Genomic DNA, 24,343 nt, shown 5'->3' with positions numbered 1-24,343 from the left:
GATAAGTATATAAAAATATATTTGATAGTAAAAGGTTAAAAAATCTAATTCCATTCTGAGTGCCTACTTTAACTCTGGGTCTGGTTAATTTCAATGGGTTTTTTCATACATATGATAAAGTTTAACAAATTTTTAAAAAGAGAACAAAGAAAGAAAAAAAAAGAGGTCAATCAAATGCACAAGATAGAACAGGGGGGTGTAGCCCAGTTGGCAGAGTGCTTGCCTGGCATGCCTAAAGTCTTGGGTTCTACCCTCAGTACTGCATAAACCTGGCATGATGAGGGTTGCCTGTAATCTCAGTACTCAGGAGGCTGAAGCAAGAGGATCAGAAGTTCAAGGCCAGCCTAGGCTACATGAAATCCTATCTCAAACAAACAAATAACACACACACAAAAATGCCTACTTATCCTTCACCTGTGGTGACAGATGTCTAGTTTTTCAGACTTGTATACAAGTTCATCAGCTCGAGGTCTGGGGAAAGGGCACCTGTGACAGGCACAGGATTCACATTAGGAGCAGGAACACCTGGTCAAGACCCAACCACAACTGCAATTGAAAATGAAAGGAGCCCAGAGAAACACAGAGTAGAGGGGCTGGTCAAAGTGAGAGGCTCTCAGTTAGCATAAACAGTGGGCAGCATGGTGAAGGAGTTATTGAATGTTGCAACATTAGTGAAGACACACGAACAGAACACTTCTGGTCAGGAGACTGGAGTCCTTGGCTTGCACGGAGACATAACATTCCAGGTGGGCATCAATCACCTGGCCAAGAAACTACCCCTAGGAAGGTGGGCTCACCTTAACACTTACAAAAGAGACGGGTAGAATAATTAGCCATTTAATGAGATAATATACTGTTTCTTCCAGGGTGTCTACCCCGGCCAATCTTTTACAGTGCTCAGCCATGTTGGTGGGGAGCCAGCCTGTTTTTCTGAATTACTCAGTGAAGTGCAGCCCTCCATGGTGCTCTCTCTTTAGTCTCCTTCCAAGCATGCTTTCCCTAACACTTTGGGCTTCTGTCATTCTCTAAAGCACCCCCTTCCCCACCATGTGGCTGCCTGTGCCACATGACCACACTCCACACCAGTTTAACTCAGCCATCACAGCCGCCCTCTCCTCTTCTCCATTCTCCTTTACAGGATAGCTACTGAGGTTTACAGAAGCCTTGGTCTGGGAGTTTGTCTTTTAAACTCCAATAAAACTGTCTTCAAACTTCCATTTGAGCATATTCTGAAATTCTTTTATAATAAAATTAAGAAACAAGATGGAACCACAACTTTCCCCTAGTAACCATGAAGGGAACACCTCAAAATTTCAGCAACATGTCCATCTATGCCATACATGGAAAAGGGTGAGAATACATCTAAGGTGTAAATTGTAGGAGGATTATTCTGTCCTACAAGCCAGCTCACAAATAACCACATGGAGTCATCCTATTAATTATGAAAGTTCAGCCAATAGCTTAGGCTTATCTCTAACTAGCTCTTATAATCAATTTACTTTCTGCTTCACAGCTTTATTAATTTTACTCTTTATTCCTCATACTGCTTTCCTGATTCCTCCACGTCTGACTAGCAACTTTCTTCTTCCCAGCATCCTCTTTGTCCAAAAATTATGCCTATCCAGGGGCCATTTAGCTTTTTATTAAACCAATCAGAGTGACACATATTCACAGTAAACAAAAAGATTATTCAACAACATTTCCTCATGTTTGTTTAAATAAAAAGAAAAGATTTCTAACTTTAACACAGTAAAACTATATACAATAAGAACAATTATCAGGTAAGAATTACATTCACAATGTCAAGTCCATTTGTATTTGGCATATTTGGAGAAAATACTTCATTATTTATTCTATCTTGATGAATCTGAAGTTCTGTACTTAATTTACTTTCTAGAAAAACTATAACCATAACTGCCTACTCTTCAATTCTATCAAAAACCCCAAAGGATATAATATTACCTGAGTAAACAGGAAGTACAGTGCAAGCCACTTCCAAACCTTTAGAAATGACAGAAATCTGGCTGCCTAGATAGTCACCTAAGGCTCCTTTGCAATGTTGGGGTATTCAACATTCAGCCTATAGGCCTAGAATGTCTGGCAGAGTCTTCTATGAAGCAGGAATTTTAAAGGATTGCCTTGCCTAGTCTTGGCAAAGTTCATCAGTTGCTTTCCTGTATGTCCTATAAAATGTCTGACAGACTTTTCTATAAAGCAGGAATTTCAAAGGACAGTGCTACCTTATCTTGGCAAAGTTCAACAGTCTTTTTCCTTTGTGTCCTGCTTGTCCAGTTTGTACAGCATACTGGCATCAGTCAAGATAAACACAGTTTCTTACCCAAATGGCTAGTTTTGGCACGTTAAAAGCATACTTCATATGGAGTTTTCTCAATGACCATCATCTTCCCTGAAGTAAATAGGAGCAGATGTGTCTCGCTCTCATGAAAAGTCCTATATTAACAAAACATTTTAGATGCCATATTCTGTAGTTCTTTGAAGTGTTTGAAAAATCATCTATCTGTCTATTTAACTTTAAAAACATACCTAACATGATTATAAGTTTGTTATAGGTGATTAACTACTAACCTGAATTTATTTACTATTCTAAATAATTTGTATTAACAATTTTCAAGGACTAGAAATTCACATTTACACTGTTAAATGAGCTACATAGGTACAATACCTTAAAAAAGAGTAGAAACATAAGTACAGTATGTTTTAAGAAAAACAATCTTACATTTGTATCAATATACAAAAACCTATACCAATGTAAAATATTTGAGTCTAGTGGTGTTCAAAAGTAGACTCAACAATCCATCCTTCTATTTCATCAGTTAACGTGAACATGCACATCCAAACATACATGTATACACATACATACTCACACATATATACATACACACACACACATACAAGCAAGGACAAATGCACACACAGATTTATGCATACATACACACATAAACATACATACCCAAATATATATATATAAGCAAATATGCACACACATACATATACAAACACACACATAGACATGCACACAAACACACATGCACAAACTCATATAGGCAGACTACACAGATATACATACACATACAGACACACAAAACACACATATAGACATGCATAAAACACACACACATACATATCAATACATGCACAATAACCAGGGAGGCAGCAATTATGTTCATCAGTTTTGCAGGGACAAACAATTCACAGTATGTGTTTATACCAAAACATATCAATACATCCTGTAAAGAGAGGGGGGTTGTATTTATCAATCACACGCCCATAAAACAGAGTTGAAGCTATGGTGTGTAGAAGAAAGTCATAGCAACTGCTCATCAAGTACTGTAGTTTGGCTCTGAGATGTCTGAACAGTGGATCCCTAGATAGTACTGCTTTCTGGTAGCTTTTGAAACCCTGGGAAAGTGGAAAACAGCAGAGAAGGTGTTACTGTGGGGAGGGCTTGGGGTCTACAGCCCATCCCCAGCTCAAACTCTGTTTTCTGGTTGCCACAATATAACAAACAGATGCCCCAAACTCCCTCTGCCATGGACAGAGCCTGCCACCATGCCATGATGGACTGAGTGCCTTCAAACCATGAGCCATATGCATCCTTCCATCTAGGGCAAGGCATTTATTCAGAGTGATGTGGGGTACAGCCACTACAGTGAAGATCAATATGCAGCTGACATTAAACCTTCATGATGTCAAATCTCACTACAAGGCAATAATAATACCATGTGATGTTCATCACATAACTAGTATGTTCTAGATGCTGCATATGCACGCTGTCCATCATTTCTCAACACAGCCCATGAAGTAGGCATATGACCCGGTATTTCACAGGAATCTTAATGAAGGTAAGAAACACGCTCATGGGTTAGGATGGAGGGGAGCTGGTATTTGATCGAAGAGCTGCCCGACTCTAGAATGTTTCACAGCTGTTCCACAGCCCTCCAGCTCTCGACTTAAATATCTTCCTTCCAAATACACTTCTCTGAGGGAACTCATTGTTGGGGCGTGTAGCCAGGTGCCTAGAGGCCTTTGGCTCTGGCCCCAGCTCAGCTCTATACCATGCGCTGAGGCCTGGCCTCGCCATTTCTTTGTTTATACAGGCTGAACTGCAATCCCTCCTCACCCCAAAGGGACCAGAGGCAGAGGATGCCTTCCTGACCTCCATTTAGAAACACACAACATTCTTTACTTTATGGCCAGAGGTACAATGATACAAAGACAAACTACTGCTGTGGGAAGGCTGGGAAGGAGAGAGACTTTCACGCTTCACTTAGCACCCAGCCTGCGCTTTTGAGGAACTCCTAGTACTCGCTGCACCCCCCTTTTTATGACATCATATCACAGGAATCTTGTTCTAATCTGAGAGATTCCAAATGCTTCCAGGGTATGACTGACACAGGTGAGCAGAGTAGAGGGGGGGTGGTATATGCCAAACTGAAAAATTCCCAAGAAGGAAAGACCACGTGGCCGGACTGGAACTAGGGCCGGCCACGCGGAACAGAGAACCCAGGTGCTGTTTAATTCGCACGCACACCCATGGCCGCACTGTAAGTAGATGGTCTCAGCAGCTGGATGGCTGATTCTTTTGTTCTGCTATCAAAACTTGTTTCCCACTGTCCAGTCGCAACAGAGTCGGTCAGCCCCGTGCTTTGCCAGCCTCCTATCGACCTGGAATAGGGGAAATCAACTTACTTTTCAGACAGTGGGAGCAGAGAGAGAGGGCTCGCAGCCTGGTTCTGAGTCAGCACCCTCTTCTCACGAGGAAGGGAAGAGGGCAGAGAGCAGGTCCACCACTCCTGGCCTTCAGAACTGGTCCAGGATGCAGCGATTGGCACCACTGCAGCCACTTTGGAATCATGAAAGGAAAGCCAAGACGACCAGTTTCTCCCCCCTACTCTGTAGTCAAATATACCTCTGGCTGCCTCAGGGTTTCAGAACCTATGAAAAATTTAAATAAAACGCCCAGATCTTTTTCCAACCACCTTTCAGTATGGATTTAGAGCTCCCAGCTCACAGCCACTGAACTGATACAGAACACTGACCTAAGCAGGTTGAATTATTGCAAAACGACCGAAGAGGAAGAGGGGAACTAAGTTTTTAAAACAAGCCTAAAGATTCCAAATTCTTTGTTCTTTTGGAATCTGCCATGTATGCTGACCTCAGGACTAAGCAAATACCATAAACTTTAAAGTGCTGGACAGAGTGGAGAGCTGACTAATAAATCCTAGGCCAATGATCTCCTGGAAGGGAAGAAGGCTGTTTGAGGCTGCAGGAAGATGGCCTGTGTAGAGAAGACGGGAGACAAAGCAGGAAAGGGCACCTGCAGCCTGGCCACAGGGGTCCTAACAGCCCACTTTCCTACCATCCCAGGTCCTGAGCAAGCACAGAAATCAGAGAATTCTACTCGCAATTGGAGGCTCGGAATATTGAGATTAGCAAGGAACACACTGAGATTTCTACAGTGTAGAATGTTATTTTCCTTTCTCAACAGAAAGAAAGAAAAAGAAAACGGAAAAGCCCCGGTAGCTCTCCCTCCTTCTATGGGACTTGCCGACACACCAATGGAGATTCAAACACAAAGCGGGTCCTTGAACACACCTCCGGGGGGAGTCGGCTCTGGGTCTTTGAAGGTGGTAGAGGGAGAGACATCTTTTGCCAAAATACTAATTTAAAGAACAAATCAACATTTATTATGCCCTTCATTATGTTTTAAAGTTGCACAACGATAAATCACTGGGCTGTGGGTTATTCAAGGGCAGAGTCGCCCAGCTTGGCTCTGTGGAAGGTTAGAAGACTGCTATGTTGTGCTTTCTCGGCTTCTAATTTATAACTCTGCAACAGGACCCAGGGTTGCGGGCCCATCCATTAGCAGGAGAGCCACACATCTGTTAAGACCCCTACAATGGCTGCCTTCTCATGGCCACGGGACGAGAAACTCAATCCTTTCAGAAGATCTACAAACTCAAGTCATTTTTTTTTTTGAAAATGTGAACCGATTGGAAAACCCAGTTCCCTAAAACATCTGCTAAGTTCTTGTTACCCTAACACACGCCATTCCTTCCTACCGCTACCTGCCAACACAAATATTTGGTTGCTCCAAACACCCTTAGAGGCACGTGACTGCGCTCAACTTGAAATTTACATGCCGAGCCACAGAGGACCTGCTTGGCCCTGGGACCCCTGGCGAGAATGTTGTTTACCAGAGTTTAAAACCTATGTGGAAAAGAAAAAAGGAAGGGGGTCGAGAAGCTGCTGTCAGGTGTTTTACAGAGGAAACGTAATGACAGAATCAAACACACATGGCAGAGGCACTATGATGTGTTTGACCAAGGAAGTGGAGCAGGGAGGAGTTGGCGAAGGTTCTGGGGCTAGACTGGCATTTTCTTGAACAGGCTGGGTAAGCTCTCTGTGCTTGTCCTGGTGAGACAGAGGTCATTCTGAGCCTACAGACATGTCGTGTGGGAAAAATGAACACGCAGATGCCAACGTTGTGGCATCAGGTGGGAGCCACCAAGGTGCCATTAACTGGGAGTAGAGAGAGCATGGCAAAGGCCTCAAACGAGGGAGCACACACCAACAGCCAAAATCACCCGAGAGAACCTCTTATGCCATTACATAACCGCACAGATCAGGCTATGTGAATTATGATGCCATGAATTAATATGCACACATAACTATATCATGTAAGCTAACATATAGTACACACTGACACACATACATAGGACACAACTTGAAGACAAGGAAGTCAATGTGAAATGCCCATGTGATGTGACCTTGTCATGCAAACACTCTCTGTAAACTTTGGTTTCCTTTAGTCATTCCAGGGACTGCTAGCAGAAAAAGTCTTGGCTTAAACAGCACTTAAAACAGCATAGTTCCATTTTGCCCTTTCTTTTCATTTTATCATAAACTGAAGGAGGGATAAGCATTTCTCTCCCAGAAACCCCAGGACATCTGTCCTGTGGCCAGCAAGAAGAGGGCAGCAGAGATGTGGCCTTGCCAGTAGGGGGCGCCGTGCTGAGACTTAGTCCCTGTGAGTTTCTCATTAGTGATTATTATACTGCAGGAGGCCCAAATGCAAAAATTAATTAATTTCAAAGTGATAATGCATTTACAGCAACAATTAGAAACGTATAACTGTAAAAGGGCAACATTTAAAAGACATATTACATTTAATAAAGTTGCACAAGAGCATCCAATTGTAAAATTACTGATCTGCAACAATAGTCCTTAAAGAGCCACTTGAAATAGCCTGACTCCATGAAGGGTGACCTAATTACGGTAACTAAAATCACCATAGTCACAGCGAGTCACAGCAAATAAAGAAGGGACGTTGATATTAAAACACTGCTGTTTAATGCTTCCGGGAGCTGGCTGCAGCAGAAAAGGGGAGACTGGGCTTCAGAGAGCCAGGCAGGGTGGTGTTATTTTTTTTTTCTTCCCTGGGCCTTGTACAAGGGAGAGCATACTCAAGCTATGCCTGTGTCGCAGTGAGAAATGCTTTCGGTTAGGCAAAATGGAGGAGGGACTTTGAAGCGGAAACGGAATTCTCGCTGTCTCTTTGCAGGGTGCTAGGCTGATCATTCAGGAATCCACCCTGTACATGGGGTGGAAACTCTGCTATGTGTTTCAATATACAGCTCCTTGAATACGGCAGAAGCGCATCAGTTGTCCACAAAACCAATGCCTTATCATGGTAGGAGCAACAAGAGGAAGGTGAAGAAGATGGCTCAGGAGAGTGATCCTTGTGTCCTGCTGGGGACAAACAATCCCTGCTCTACCCACTTCTGCTACTTCTTCATTGTTTTGCTTCAGAGTCCTGAATACTTGCAGTGGAGCAGAGACTGATGAGTGTGACCAGCAAGTGCTGTGTCCATTTTCCCTCCTCCTGAGCTCCCTCTTCCTGGGCTTCCTCTGCCCACCTCCCTCCTCCCAAAGCTCCATCCTCCCTCCTGAGGAACTCATCAATAGGGAACTCAATGCCACAGTACCACCAGCCATCTAGTCAGGTTACTCTTACCACAGAAAACCAAAGTGTAGTTACACGTTCTATGATCTTGTTAATCTCTACACTTAAGCTTATAAATATAGCACGTGGAAGGGGGAGGCAGAAGGATTCTGAGTTTGAGGCCACTTTGGGCTACATAATACATACCAAGCCAGCCAGGGCTACACAATGATAGCCCGTTTCAAAGTGACTATATACACACAAAGAAGAGAAGTCAACAGTAACATTTAAAACACTTATCAAAGGTGCAGTTTCCTAATCTCTTGGAGATATGAAATGGAAAGTCCCAGCCACTGTAATTTCCTTGAGACTAGAATGGCAGGTGTGAGGCCACCACCCCAGGTTCTCCTATGCAATCTTCCTGTCTTGCCAGTAATCTTACTCCTGAACTGTTTGAGAGAGGGACAGAGTCACCAGCACCCCCATACCCGCCACCAAACTCCCTATTTGTCATAACTAAAATCACTCTAGTGACAGCAAGTAGAATTATCTTATTATTATCATGTTAAGTGTACCATCCACAACTGAGGCACAGAGAAGAACTTTCTAGACACAGACACTGCTCATAGAATCAAGAATAACTTGGGGTCATGGAGAGAAGAATTCTGCAACAGTTGCTGTACACAGCACGCTGCACAGAAAACGGCCAACACAAGACACATGGGGATATTTAAACTGAAATGAAAGGGAATTCGGAATTCGCTCGGCTGTACCGCTCATGTCAAGGTCTCAATTGCTACAAGTGGCCAACGGACAGATGGTGACCACCAGACAAATCCTAGGTCCATGGTTTGAGTACAGTGCTCCTTCTTATCAGTCCTCAGGACATCTCTTCGGGATGTAGGTGGCAGGTGCTTGATGTGACTCCCATAAATTGTCCTAATCCCAGAGAACACACTGGGGCTTGATCTGGAGGAGTGTTAAGGAGAGCCGGTTGGTCTGCTGTGCTAGGCAGTCACTTACCTCCCTTGCCACCACCAGATAGCTAGTCGAATCCAAAGGCCCGAGTGTGTGTGTGTCGAGGGAGAAGAACAGTTTCTATCATTTAACAACAGCATCTGTAGCTGTACCATGATACATCAATTCAAAAGGAATACTTTTATTGTTTATCCCATGTGTGGAATATGCATATGTGGTACACACATCCATGTGTGCATGCGTGTCAGAGGTAGATGTTGGGTTCTCCCTTTGACACTCTTTACTGTTTTGTTTATGTATTTATTTATGTATTTCTTTATTTAGAGACAGGCTGTCTCACTGCACCAGAGTTACAAATGTATAAAAACATTCCCAGCTTTCACCTGCCCACTGGGGATCTGAATACAATTCTCAATACTTATGCAGAAAATGCTTCTCCCACTAAGTCATCTCCATAGCCCTAAAAGAAACACATTTTTCAAAGCCGGAGGCTTAGAAAAGCAACTGACCAAATATGTTGCAGAATACACACCTTTTTCATTCAAGTCACTTTGGGTTAATGAATTCACGGAAGAGGTCTTTACATGCCATTGATAAACAACTGACGAAAATGTAAAATCTTCACATTCAGCTTTGCGAATATTCACTTCTAACCACAGCACTGTGATTCACCCAAAGATTTGTCTTTAGGGATATGAAGAATGACCACACTCTGGCCACAAAGCCTTCCCCAGGAAAGAGCTACCCCCAGACCTCCATTACAAGTAGCATCTACAACATCCGATACAAAGTCTCACTGAACCCAGAGGAACTGCACCTCCTAATTGCTTCCTAATCCACATCTTCCACTAACGCAAAGCACACACATCAAGTGCCATTTTCCACAAAACAGACTTTAGAAGCTTGTCAACCAAATCAGAAATCACACAGAGAAGAACCAGACAATTGTTGAGCACCTCACCCAAAACCTCCAAGATTTTTAGGTGTTCTCCACCTAACACTGAAAATCAATGGCTCTTATCCAAACCTCCAAGACTCTGTTAGAATGACAGACCAATCTAAAGATGATACAGACGTGATGGAGAACCTTTGCCAATGATGCTGTTATACTCGATACCAGCCCCACGACGGCAGGCAACAATGAGACCACAAGTTGACGCACAGGTCTGGGTTTTCAGGCCCTTTTGTGACACTTAAGGAAGACAGGCTGGTCTGGGGGTACCAGAAGCCATCCACTTACCATTGACTTGGTGAATGGCCTGGCCAAGGTGAACAGCAGCGTATACACCCATGAGTTTCGATGGAGGGATGAGAACATCATGTTTCCAGGGTGCACAGCATTCGAAGTGACCCCTCGTGGAGAAAGGCGACGGTGCAGCTCATTGGAGAAGAGTAGATTGCAGAGCTTGGATCTGTTATAAGCCAGCATGGCCCAATAGTCACTCTGTGATGGAGACAGGCGGCTGAGGTCAAGTTTCCCTGAGGAATCATTAATATCTGTAAATCTGAAAAACAGAAAGCATGATATAGAATATGGAAGATGCAGCTTCTCATGGGGCTTTGGATTTCGATTTAAAATCTGAACGAACCATGGAGATTTGATCTAGAATACCTCACCACCATGTCCCTTATAAACAGAAGGTGGAGACTTAACATGCTGCTAAGTAACGTGATCCAAAGAGGAAGCTTAAGTTTAAACCCAGGAGTGCAGTAGACCAAATAAACCATACATCCTCTGGGCCTCAGTCAAGCCTTAATGGCAGTACTCAGCAAGTTCAGGCAGGCAGGCAGGAGAATGATCCCAAGCTTGGGGCTAGCCTAGGCTATAGTGAGTTCCAGACTACACTGAGTTCCCAACCTTAAAAAATCAAAAAAGGAAAACTCTCTCTCTCTCTCTCTCTCTCTCTCTCTCTCTCTCTCTGTGTGTGTGTGTGTGTGTGTGTATGTGAGTGTGTATGTGTGCACTCGTATGTGCACGTGTACCTCAAGATCTTCAACCACAAGTTCAAGGATAATTAAGTGGAAACAAGCCTTAGATAAAAGGTAGCTGATTAGGAAAGCAGTATCATGTTCCTAACCTTTGGCAGGATTTCCCTAGATTATTTTAGCCAAACATATGAGCCCTGTATATTTTCATTTGTGCATTTAAGTTAATACAGATGAGTTGTCGTGCCTCCAGGACTCTTTTCCAGATTAAAAATTAATGATCATAAAAGGGCTGCAACCTTGGTGAGGTGCCATCAAAAGTCTTTTACATTTAAAAAAAATAAATAAACAAAACCCAAAATGAGTTCTGGCCCAGTCTACTGTTTTTGAGTATGCCCACGGCATGGGCACACACAAATCAAAGTAACTAGTTGATGTTTTATAAGAGTCGGACAGAGCCATTAAACACCACTGATTCCTTCCTTTATACCTGTCTCTTTGCCAAAAAGAAAGTGTTTGCCTTAAAAAAAAAATGGATCATAAGAAACAACCTAAAAGAATGTTCTAGATAGTACATATTTGTTGAAGAACTCTCTATAGTTGGCTTCATTTTGTCAACTTTGGCATTGTAGAGTATCCTGGTTAGTGTTCTACTGATGTGATGAAATACCATGACCAAAAACAACTTAGAGAGGAAAGGATTTGTGGGCTTACACTTTCACATCACATTTCATTATCAAAGAAAATCAGAACAGAAACTCAAACAGGGTGGGAACCTGGAGCTGATGCAGAGGCTATGGAGGGGAGCTGCTTACCGGCTTGCTCTACATGGCTTGCTTAGTCTGCTTTCTTACAGAATCCAGGACCACCAGCCTAGGGATGGCACCACCCACAATGGGCTGGGCCCTCCCACAACAATCAGTAATTAAGAAAATGCCCTACAGTCTTGGCTGTAGTCTGATCTTACGGCATTTTCTCTCCCTCTTATTAGATGACTTTAGCTTGTGTCAAGCTGACACAAAACTATCCCCTTGCCAACTTGACACACAAACACATCACGGTTGAGCCACAACTTTTCCTTTCTCTTTCATCCCTAAGATCTCACATTAAAAATCATAAATAACTTTAAAAGCCCCACAGTCTTTACAAATTGAAACACTTCTAAATTCAGTCTTTTCAAAAATTCAAAGTCTCTTTTAAAACCCCCAAGTCTCTTTAAAAATTCAATCCTTCAACTGTGGGCTCCTGTAAAATCAAAAATAAGTTAAATAATTCTTTATTTCAAGAGGGAAGCACCAGGCCACAGTTGCAATCTGAACAAAGCAAAACCAAGCTCCAACAGTGTAAATAACTCGATGTCCAGTATCTGGGATTCACTCACAATCTTCTGGACTCCTCCAAGGAGTCTCTGCAACACACACAGTTTGTCTTCTAGGCTCTGGTTGCTTTCTTGATGGACATCCCATGGTACTGGCATCTCCAAAATCCAGGGGTCTCTGTTGCAACTGGGCTGCACTTTTACCAGCAGCTCCTCCTGGGCTCTATGCATGGTGTTAAACTTCAACCTCTGTGAATGACCCCTTAGTTTTGGACCTTCAACAATGGCCTCTTCTGGCCTGTCACAGTGTGAAACCTCAGTTGCTCTCTTTGCCTTCACAACCAGTACAACCTGGGTGACCCTTACACTACCAAGTTCAGCTGTCAGCAGGAAGTACAACCTTGACCACATCTGGAACACGGCTTCTGTGTGCTGACTTTGCAGAAACTTCCCAGGAGATTTCACCTCACTGATGCTGGTCATTTCTTAATCAGCATCCATTCCTCAGCTTCAGCTAACCAGAATCAATGGTCCCAGTAAAGCAAAAGTTTTAGAGCAGTGCTGTTGGTATCTTGTTACTCACAGTTGACTTTTCAGCTCCAGCTGACCAGAACCACAGAATCTTAATTCAAAATAGAAAAGATGCCATGGCCCCAATGGTCTTTAAGTAACTCTCAAGCTTCCCTCTGGAACTTCACAAGCAGGGCCTCCACCATCTGCACTTCTCTCAACGTTCTTTTCTTCCAAGCTCTCACAGAACAACTTATCAAGCTTTGAACACATCAATGGCTTTTCTTGCCCAAAGTTCCAAAGTCCTTCGATAGTCCTCCCCAAGACAACACGGTCAGGTGTGTTACAGAAATACCCCGTCTCTGATACAAATTTCTGTTCCACTTAGGGCTGCTAGTGCTGTGACGAAACACCATGAGCAAAAGGAACTGGGAAGGAAAGGGTTTATTTGGCCTATGCTTCCACGTCACTGTTCATCATCAAAAGAAGCCAGGACAGGAACTCAAGTAGGGTGGGAGCTGACGCAGAGACCATAGAGGCGAGTTGCTTACTGGCTTGCTCCACATGGCTTGCTCAGCTTGCTTTCTTATAGAACCTGGGACCATTAGCCCAGGGGTGGGCCCACTCACAATGGACCAGGCCTTCCCACATCAATTACCAATTAAGAAAGTGCCCTACAGGCTTTCTTGCCTATACCTGATCTCAAGGAGGTGTTTTCTGGACTGAGGCCTGCTGTGGGACAATGGTCTTGTACCCTGTAAAGATCTGTCAGTTGTATTAGTTTAATAAAATGCTGATTGGCCAGTAGCCAGGCAGGAAGTATAGGCAGGGAAACAAGAATAGGAGAATTCTGGGAAGAGGAAAGGCTTAGTCTGCAGTCGCCACCCAGACACAGAGGAAGCAAGATGAGACTGCCTCGCTGATAAAAGGTATCAAGCCACGTGGCTAACACAGAAGAGAATGATTGGTTAATATATGATGTAAGAGTTAGTTAATAAGAAAGCCTGAGCTATTAGGCCAACCAGTTTATAATTAATATAGGCCTCTGTGTGTTTCTTTGGGACTGAACAACTGCAGAACCAGGCAGGACAGAAACCTCTGTCAACAGAGGCCCCTTCTTCTCTGATGACTCAAGCTTGTGTCAAGTTGACTTAAAACTAGCCAGCATACATAGTAAGGGAACAGGATAAGAATGTTGCAGAAAACGACTATGGAAAACACAGTGCAAATGGCAAAGGAGCATCAAGAACAAACCTTGCTCCTCTGAAGGAACAGTTGAGGATGTGTTAAAACTAAGAAAACTATCACAAGGTAGGTGTGTCAGTCACTTTTTGCTACTGTGATAAACACCATGACCAGGGCAACTTAGAGAAGCAAGGGTTTATCTGGAATTAAGTTCCAGAGAGTTAGAGCCCATGATGGTGGAGCAAAGTCATGGCAGCTGGAGCAGGAAGACATGGGCACACATCTTGAACCTCAAGCACAAAGCTGAAAGGACAAACTCAAAATGGTGCTCGTTTTTAAACTCTCAAAGCTCACTCCCAGTGCCACACTTACACTAGCAAGGACACAACCCATAAACACACCTAAACACTGCCACCACCTGGGGTCCAAGTATTCAAATATCCAAGACAATAGAGGGCATTTCTCATGCAAACCACCACAAAAGATGATAGTCATGCTAACAGAAATTAAATACTCCTCTCCCAGGACTCAGTGACATTTACTCAGATGCTGAATGCTGCAACTCAGAAATCAGCAAAGCTAATGTCACCAAGGGACACCTTGCAGCTAACTCTTGGTTTCCTGTTTCCAGGTTCCGAAGCCACAAGAAGACCCCAGACTTGCAGCTTAATTGCCCAAAGCAAAGAACTTAACAAAAAATGTGACAATTTCAGGGTCCTTGTTCTGATAGAAGAAATGACGACCAGTTGGGGTGAAAGCACTCAGGTGCCCTGCTAGAAGAACAAGAATCATGTTCCACGATGACTGCCCCACTTAGACAAATACAAAGGCTGGGTAGAATTCCCATAATCTCAAGCAAGTGTTCCATGTATGTGCATAGTTTTAACATCTATTGCCTATTCAATCCCATGCAACAACTATGTGAATAAGGAATGAATGCGCCCTTGATGTCCTGGGGCTCAGGAGTGTGAGGTTTAATTCAGTATCAGTGGCACTGGAGTGTGCAATGGAGTCTACCTGTTGACAGTCTCTGTGAGGGTGATTTATGCAGGACACAGATATCCCAATATCTTCCCCATAGTCCTGCCCAAGTAGTCTAATGTTGAAACATGTGCTATTTGGTTTTCAGTTTATGCTTTCTTTATAGTAGATTTATGCCATCATAGTGAACAAAAAAATATGTCTGTGCAATAAAAGTGATATTATTTTCAACTTGATTTCAATATAGCAATGAAGCGTTACAGAAGGGTGACCACAGAAGGGATTACTGAGTTACAAAGCCGGAGCTCCGAGGCCTGAGACACGAGGTGGGAATGTTACTACTGAGAGTAGAACAGGGTATTGAGCATGCGCAAACATCTGAATAGTGTGGAATAAATACGGCACCCTTCGTGGGTTCCCCCAATGCTTTTTTTCTCTTTTTGCTCCTAGAAAATCTCCCTAACCAACGCATTCACATGAACCCAGCCTAGGGACACTTCTTTCAGGAAGCTCTCCCAGCTTGATACCACAATGATTTCTTGGTGGTAAGACGGATAGATTGAAAAAGTCACGCAAAGCGATTGAGATATCTGTTTCCATGGTAACTTAGCATCCACTCTGCACGACCAACTCTATGGCATCACTCCCAGTGTCTGATCACTCCCATAGTCCCTCCGAGATCAGCAGCAGAGCTAGCAATGCCATCTTTATGTTTCACCTGTCTCCTACCCCTCTGGCATTAACACCAACTACCAGTCATTTGTCTATCTGGTTCAAATGCTAGGCTGGGGATTCTTGGTGAGCACAGTATCAGGATTAAAATGGAAACCAGGAATTGACAACTGAAGACGAGGCATGAGGGTAGAATTCAAGGCTTATAGGCTATTACAAAAAAAAAATATATATATATGGTTTAAAGTCTCCCTTAAAAGATAACACTGACCATGAAGGTCACCTTCCCATCTTGATTACACAATTGCAGATAGTGTCTCCTGGTATTAGGATGGGCCCCTGACTCCATGACTTGGGAACATTGGGCAAATTAAACTTATCTCTATTATCTATTGTTCCTTTAGTGATGCAGATGGAACTCTAGGCCATGCCAACCCCAGACTCCTGAAGGTCTCACTAGTTTATGCCCTCAGTTCTTAAGAAGTGGGAAGAGTGGGCACACTTCTGGTCCATACACGGAAGTGAGTGAGGATCCAGGAACATGACCCATTGGTCTGGCTGCTCTAGAGGCAGGGAGGCAGCTCTTTGAGGCTTCCTGCACTGTTTTCAAGTTTAAAGTCTTGCAAAGCCAAGGAAGGTCTGAGCAGTATCCCTCCTGTCCACGGAGAGGCTGGCTGACATCTGCTCTCCAGACAGACTGACCCATGAGTCCCTGTCTTCTATTTCTTTACATAGGTCTCTGTTAAAGCTGAAACAATTCTTGCCGGGCAGTGGTGGCGCATGTCTTTAATCCCTGCACTTGGGAGGCAGAGATAGTCAGGGCTCTGAGTTTGAGGCCAGCCTGGTCTACAGAGTGAGTTCCAGGACAGGCTCCAAAGCTACAGAGAAAACTTGTCTCAAAAAAAAAAAAATCTGGAAACAAGTCTTAATTACAAAAATAAAATAATGAGAGTGGACTTGCACAGACAACATCTGGTGTGTTCAAGTAGTAGAAATGAACTTGCATGGAAAAATCTGTGTGTAACTGTACGTGTGAGGCTGTGCTGGTGATGAGATGTGTGTGCCCCTGTGCATGCCTATGTGACTGTACACTTGTGATGGTGTGATTTTTGTCTATGATTATATGTGAATATATGTGACTGGGATGTCTGTCTGTGACTAGGTGTAGTTTCCTGTGGTTGTGTGTGTGACTGTACATGTGTGATTGTGGATATCAGACTTCCTGTGGTTGTGTGACTATGTGAGACCTTGGGTGTGGTTTGGTTATATAACTTTGTGGTTTACGTGAGTTTTTTCTGGTTGTGTACAATTTTATGTGTCTGAGAGTCTGTCTAGGTGAGACGGTGTCGGGGTATGACTCTATGCATGACTATGTGTGACTGTGTGTGACCACATGTGTGTGTGTGACTATGTCTGTACATGTAACCGCCTGTCACGTCCTCCTGCTGAGGCTGTTGAAAGCTGTATGACCAGCACTCTGCTCTTTTCCTTCTATTTTAATTGTTATCTGAAAAACTTTCACAGTGAGGAAGCCAACTGCCCATTTCATTATGATATATTTTAGACAGGCAGAAACTCAATTCACTCGCTCAGACTCCAGCTAAGTAAGTAAAACACAGCGAAGATAGAGAGTGGTTAATAAATAATTCGCCTGAGGGCATCCAGTAGAATATTTTCTGCAAACATAAGACTTTATTTTTCCCCTAACAGGGGGTCTTGACTCCGACGGAGAGACTCCGCCAAGGTTTATGGAGGTAATTAGATATCAACACTTTGCATTTTACAATTTGGTTTGGGCTCTGGGTCCTCCAGGAGTGAGCCAGCGCTGTCTGTGTGCCTGGCACCCATGCTTCCTCGCTGGAGCTCGGGAATGCAACACCAGAGTAATAAACAGTCCCGCTCGTAGGAATTAATATTTTGTAAGAATGTTACTGAGAAGAAAGTGGACAAGAAGAGCCAGTCGGCACACAGATGCAGGCCTTTCACACACGGTCAACTAGGCCTTGCTAGACATGACAATGGACCTCATTCAGGAGGCCAAGGACTTTCCTTCCAAATTCGTCTTTAATATGAAATTAGGACTTGGACCTCCAAGTAAGCGGGAGTTACAGTGTGGTTCCAGCGAGAACAAAGGCGTCCCAGGAAATGGCAGCTGAGACAGAGTTTTATTGAGGGAACTGAACAGCTGACACCTCCACACCGGCTCCCATTAAATACCAGCTCATTTAAACATATCCCGTGGTGCCCTCCACATCTGGTAAGCGATTGGGGCTGGCAGATTTATTTCTACATCTTTCTCTCCTGTCTGCCCCCACGGTAGCCTCCTTCCCTGCTTCGCGGGGGCCACTCCCTTTCTTCCGCAAACCTGGTGTGATCTGCAAAGATAAGCCAGGCCAGATTTTGTGACTCCCTAATTACTAGATGTTTTGTGTCTTCTTGGGGGAGAGGGGGGATTATTACCCGTGCTTCCCTTTCATTGCAGCCATCATAAATCTAAACTGGCAAGAGTAAATCTGTCTGCAGTGTGTCACTTGCACCGTAAGCCCCTGTGCTTGGGAGTGATAAAGGGTTCAAGCTAACCCTTGGCTGGTCTCGTTCTTCAAAGTCCCAGGGGTTACATTTTATGGAAGTATGATTAAAAAAATAATAAGCCGCATTCTGGGTCACCAAAACATTTCAGGACTTAAGGTGGAGAAGAAGAGACAGAAAATAGTCCTTGGCACATTCTTTTTTTTTTTTTTTTTTTTTTTTTTAATTTACTCTTAGCTGCTTTACTAAGGAGGCAACCCCTGGCCCCGGTCCCCAATACCAGGAGCACTGGGAAGCGAATCTTCCGGAATAAGCTGTAAATCTTGCCTCGACAGCCCAGAAAACCCTTTGTCTTTTCTTAGCACTTCTCTTAGAAACAGTTAGTTGTTTATCCAACTCCAGCACAAATATGTTGAAAACACCACAATGTTTTCAGATGTCTTTTTCGTCGATTGAATAGTCTAATGGCAATCAGAAAGAAACGCCATCTGATGTGTAAATTGAAATTCTAACCGAAAGAGGCATGGCCAGATTTCCAATACATGCTAACTACAGTCCTTCCCTTTCTGCAATTACGCTGCTAATGTCTGCATTGAATTCCCTAATTTCTCATTATAAAACAATTGGATTTCATCTCGCGGCCTTAACTGCATTGTTTCCCCTGCTAGAATAACTGTGCTCTCCTCTCCGTGAGACTTTGAAGTTGTTGAATTACAAATCAATAAAGGTCATGCCATTCAGATTTAATCAATTATTATTCCATCTCCGAGTGAAATCAATGGGGAGCCTAAGGTATAATTGTAAAATCACTCTATATTACTCTAGACAGTCCCCCCCGCCCCAGAAACAATTCCCCATGATCATACATGTAGAAAGATCTGGAAAAATTAATGAAGCCAGGTTGTGCACACTGACGTTTCTCATAGTAAATCTAGTCAAAATTAGTAATTTTAAGACTTATTTGTGTGTGTGTGTGTGTGTGTGTGTGTGGTTGATGTTGTCTGCGGAGACCAGAAGAGGGTGTTGCACCCTCTGTATCTGAAGTCACAGGTGGCTATGAGAACCTGACCTGGGGGCTGGGACCTGAACTGGGGTTCTCTGTAAGAGCGTTTAAATGCTGAGCCCTCAATAAATCAGGATGATTTTCAGTTGGAGCCTTGGGGAGAATTTCAGATGATGTAAACAAAGAGACAAGTGGAAAATATCAAATTAAATTCAAACCCACCTGTGGGACTCAGAAGACACCACGATGACACGGGCAGGGGCTGAGCGACACAAAACATCCTGCAGGAGTTGGACAAGGTAGAAGTGTCCCAGGTGATTGACCTGGAAGGTCGTCTCCAGGCCATCTTTCGTGAGGGTCCAGGGTAGAGCGAAAGTCCCCGCGTTGCACACAAGCACATGAAGAGACCTACACAATAAAACAGACAATATCAGGCACAAATCGATGGTCTTCAACTAGGTGCCATCTATGTCCACTTAGAAATAACCCATTTCTCAGGGTTTTCAAGAGTCCATCCAGTGAGAGATGAAATATGCCAGGATGTTACATCAGTCTGCATGGGCCATGCCCTCAAGGTACAAGCAACAAGAAGTTCACAGGACCCAAGACACGCATGGTTAACCCAGAACCATAAGGAGTAGATCAGGACAACGGTGGCTCGCTGGAGTTGGAACACACAGTTTCTAGTTAACTCTGCTTTTAATACCAACAATTAGTACCACTTTTAAGTTCAATCAAAATAGCCCACCGGATACCCACGAGGAGCCCGTTCATTTCCTTTCTTTATGAAAAAGGCACACTACAAGAAAGGCTGACACTGGGGCCTGATGCTTAGTAGGTACTAAATAAACCCATCAAGGGAATATGTTCTGTTTATAGAGACAGTCAGATACTGGAATATATTCCTCCTAGGAATGCTTGCCTAGCTTGTACTTAGACCGGGTTTCATTCTCAGCACCACAAAAGCCAAGCATGTTTGTAACCCTAGTACTCAGGAGGTGGAGGCAGGAGGATCAGAAGTTCAAGGTCATCTTTGACTACGAAGTGAGTTTCAGGCTAGCCTTGGCTACATGAGACCCTGCCTCACTGTGTGTATGTGTTTTTGTGTGCGGACACACATGCATAGGTATGTATCTTCCTTTTAGGTTCGGATTAAATCTGCCTGTTAGAAATGAACCTGGGGATAAGAAAGAAGAGGTGTGCTGGAAACACAATTTTAACACTAGAAGTAACCCTTCATTTGATTGAAAGTCCTAACTCCTAATAAATACATTTTCTCTAAAAAGAAATCCTAATGAACAGATACTACACAATGATAGACCTTCAAGGCTCTCTCCTGTATTTGTAACTGAAACATAAAAGCAACAAATTAAACTGGGGGAAATTGTCCTGTGAAGAAGAGGTTGTAAGCAAATGATCTGAAGCCCACAGCACAATAACAAGCAAATCCACTTTGTTTTAGAATCCATTATGAAGCAAAAATACATATTACAGAATCACACACACACACCAATAGGGTGGAGGGAACCTGAGTGATAGATGAGAAAGCTGAGAAAAGCTAAGGATCAAGAACAATGTTAGGAAGCCAGGAGAATGACGAGGAGGCCCCTACAGCCACCCAGATGGAGTCCACCTGTAGGCACCATGACTTCAGACTTTCGGCTCCAAGAACCATGAGAGGCTATGAATTTCTTGCTTTAAGTCACCCAGGTTGTGATGATCTACCTCAGGAAATCAACACTTTCCAAGACACTTACCTAAGGAAAGAGTCCAAGTGTATACATAAAGATGTTAATAATTACACAGATGAACAGAACTCATAAAATTAACTATGGACTAGAAATCACCCATGCATGCTCCTCAATAGTAGAACAGATAAATACACAACAGTGAATTGAGAGGCTTCCAGTCTGGCGGGCAGCAAAGGTCAGCATGCGTGCCTACATGTGTCACACAGCTTCCTCCAGAAAGGGAAACGCCAGTGCAGATGTGGTGGCTCACGCCTGTCATCTCAGCACTGAGGAGGCAGGTGCCAGTGTGGGCCACACAGCAAACTCTAGGCCAACCTGGCATACAGAGTGCAATCCCGTCTCCAAAAACAAAACACAGAGCCAAGGCTGCCAGGACAGTGGATAAACACATTGGCAACCAACTCAGATGCCCTGAGTCTGATCCCACACGCCCACATGGTGGAAAGACACAACAGACTCCTGCAAGTTCAAGTTGTTCCTGTCTCCCCCACCAGTCTTGGCACACACCCACTCACCCACATACGTACACACACATCTGAGGGAACACACACGAACAAATTAATATGTGATAACATAAAATCAAAACAAAACTAAAAGCAAAACAAATGGAATGTCTCCCTATGCAGTCACTAAGAAAGAAAATACAGAAAAACATTAGTGCTGAGTATGGACGGGGGGGGGGGGGGGTGTCAGATTCTTTTTTTCCCTATCAGGCATTTGTTATTTTTCCACTTTTTTTAATCCTGAGATTATAATTCACATCTAGTGTAATTCTGAGATAAGTAACCATCTCCGATTCTAACAGCAATTTTAAGTATAAAAAGGAACCCATCAGCTGTCATGAGTTGCATGGTACCGACCCCCATACACAACGAATATACTTTCTACTCTATAGATTTGTCAAACACCATCATCTCATGTAAATAGGATGATAGCAGGTCTTTTATGACTGTCTTCTTTGACCTGGCATGATGTTCAGGGTGTCGCACTGTACCAAGAACGGGCACTGCCCTCCCTCCTGAGCCCGAGATGTACTCTCCTGTGTGCACAGACAGCAACAAGCTTGCCCGTTAATCCTTTGATGGGCAGATGGGTTGCTTGCAGTGTTGGGCTAATGTGAATAGAGCTGCTGTGGACGTTGCTTTGACGGTTCTTCTGGAGATGTGTCAGTTTATTTCTCTCAAGTACGCACTTGCAAATGGAATTGCTGGCTCAGAATAATGCTGTGTTTAACTTTTGAGGGCGAATCAAACTGAACTGCGGTCCAAAGTGGGACCCTCACACCCTCACTAGCTGTGCGCTACACACATCTACATCCATACAACACTTTCACCGCCCATCTCTTCTTTCTTTTTGAAATTATTTCTTTTATTTTTGATATTATAATAAAACCATAACAATTCCCCCTTCCCTTTCCTCTCTCCAAACCCTATCACACCCTTCCTTGCTCCTTTTTGAATTCATGGATTGTTACAAACATACATAGACACGTGTACACACACACACACACACACACACACACACACACATCCTAAATACACAAACACAACCTGTACAGTCTGAGTCTGTATAATGTTACTTGTAGGTGTATTTATTCAGGGTTGGCCCTTTGGCATTTGATAACCAATTGGTGTGCTCTTCCCTGGGGAAGACAGTCTCTGTCAATCTCAGCATTTCCGAGTTGCTTGTAGTTCTGTGTGTAGGGCTGAGGACTCACAGCCTTTCCCTCAGCCACATTAGCATCTCTATTGCTCTTTTCCTTGTTGAGCCCATGCTGGTGAGACTTCATGGATCTAGTTTCTAGAAGCTTCCTCATTCTCCGGCTCTTATAATCTCTCTGTCCACGGTGAGCCCTGTGTCACCCTAGCAAACACGAGCAACCACTTCTTTGTGGTTTACATGTCTTGGCTGATGATACTGAGAATCATTTGATGTGTTCATTGATAGTTAGCATATCTTCTTGGGAGAAGAGTGAGTTCAGTTCCTTTTTGGAGCTCGCAGTTTTATCTTCTTACTGTTGGATTATGAAAATTCTTTATGGATGATGCATGAAACCCTTTCAAGGTGGACAGTTTTCAAACATCCTTCCCATGCTATAGGTTGTCTTTATGTTTTCTTGATGGTATAATTGGAAACACAAAAGCTTTTAATTTTAGTGATTTCTCATTTCGTTTTGTTTTGATTTTAATTCCTCTTTTGTCCCTTGCGCTTTTGGGGTTGGACATATGAAGTCATTGTCTACTCTAATGCCACAAAGATATTGTGATTCTATGTGTTCTTGTGGAATAAAGTAGTTTGGGTTTTATATTTAGGTCACTGATTCCTGTTCCGCTAACTTTGTGTATGGCACATGAAAGTGATTTGGCTTCATTCTTTTGTGGTGGGTACCCAGTGTTACTAGAACCATCTATAGAAAAGACTTACTTACCCAACTGAGTTATTCTGGCACCAGCATTTAAAAAAAAATCAATCAATCATGTGAGGGTTTAATTCTGGAACCTTAATTCCATTCAGTTCTTGAATGTCTGTGGTCATGACAAAGTGTGTTTTTAATTACTGGGAAGTGGAAGGCTTCCCACTTGATTTCCACTCTTGGTTTGTCTACTCAGTGTCTTTTTCATTCTCATATGAAGTTCAAGACCAAAATTCCAGCTTTAAAGGAAACTGAATCCACCCTGTAGATGAACCTAACGGACAAAGAATCACACCTTCCAATCCATGAACATGGGCTACCTTTATTCATTTGAGTGTTCTTTAATTTCTTCCAACAATGCTTTATACATTCAGAAGTCTAAGCTTTCCACATTTTTGTTAAATTCTTTTATAAGTTTCAAAACTGCTTCTGATTTTCTTATTTCTGATGTTGCCGCCTGCAAGCAAAATGATTTTCTTCAGTTCAAAATGATTTTCTTCAGTTCCTTTTGGAGGTGTCGTTGCTCCCACAGAGAAACCAACTCATTTCTACATACTAAGTGGTCACCCTGCAATCCAGCTGAACTTGGCTGCGAGTTTTAATACTTCTCAATTTGATTTCTTAAGATGTTATACATGCAAAGTGATTTCATCTACAAGGGAGGAAATTTAAATTTTTCCTTTCTAATTTGAATGGATTCTGGCTGAAAACACCATTGCCTATTTCTGGGTGTCAGGGAGAAAGCATTCACGTTATATCAGCTGTGGTCTTTCTGTATAAATTAATAAGGTGAAAAAAATGACTTCTTTGATTCCAACTCTGAGTACTTTTTTAATCAAGAAAGAATACTTAACTATTTGCAAATAATTTTTCTATATCCATCCAGATGATCTTATTCTTCTTACCTGTAATTCTTTCATTGATTTATTTTTGAATACTTAACTTTGAATTCCTTACATATCATAAGTATACAATCCTTTTTTCTGTACATGATTGCATTTGGTTTGCTGGCATTTTGTTCAAGTCTCTGTGTCTATTCCTGTGTGACACTGGCTTGTCATGTTCTTTCCTTCCCAGGATTTTGTTTTTGACATCTAGCAAACAGCAAATT

The 24,343-nt window shown here is 43.0% G+C and overlaps 1 protein-coding gene across 3 annotated transcripts in view; it reads right to left on the bottom strand.

Annotated features, from left to right (window-relative positions):
- Wwox (WW domain containing oxidoreductase) overlaps positions 1–24,343 on the bottom strand; it is an 898,633-nt gene that overhangs the window by 612,146 nt on the left and 262,144 nt on the right. For all 3 annotated transcript variants that reach the window (XM_048437342.3, XM_048437339.3, XM_085681773.2), the window contains 2 exons: positions 19,291–19,476; positions 10,185–10,449 (listed from right to left, as the gene is read on the bottom strand). In XM_048437342.3, the coding sequence (XP_048293299.2) occupies positions 10,185–10,449; positions 19,291–19,476 (451 nt within the window). The remainder of the gene's footprint in view (positions 1–10,184; positions 10,450–19,290; positions 19,477–24,343) is intronic.

This window comes from Myodes glareolus, chromosome 22 (assembly GCF_982192425.1).
Source record: "Myodes glareolus chromosome 22, mMyoGla1.1, whole genome shotgun sequence".
Lineage (NCBI taxonomy): Eukaryota > Metazoa > Chordata > Mammalia > Rodentia > Cricetidae > Myodes > Myodes glareolus.
This window is presented reverse-complemented; position numbering and strand designations above follow the sequence as displayed.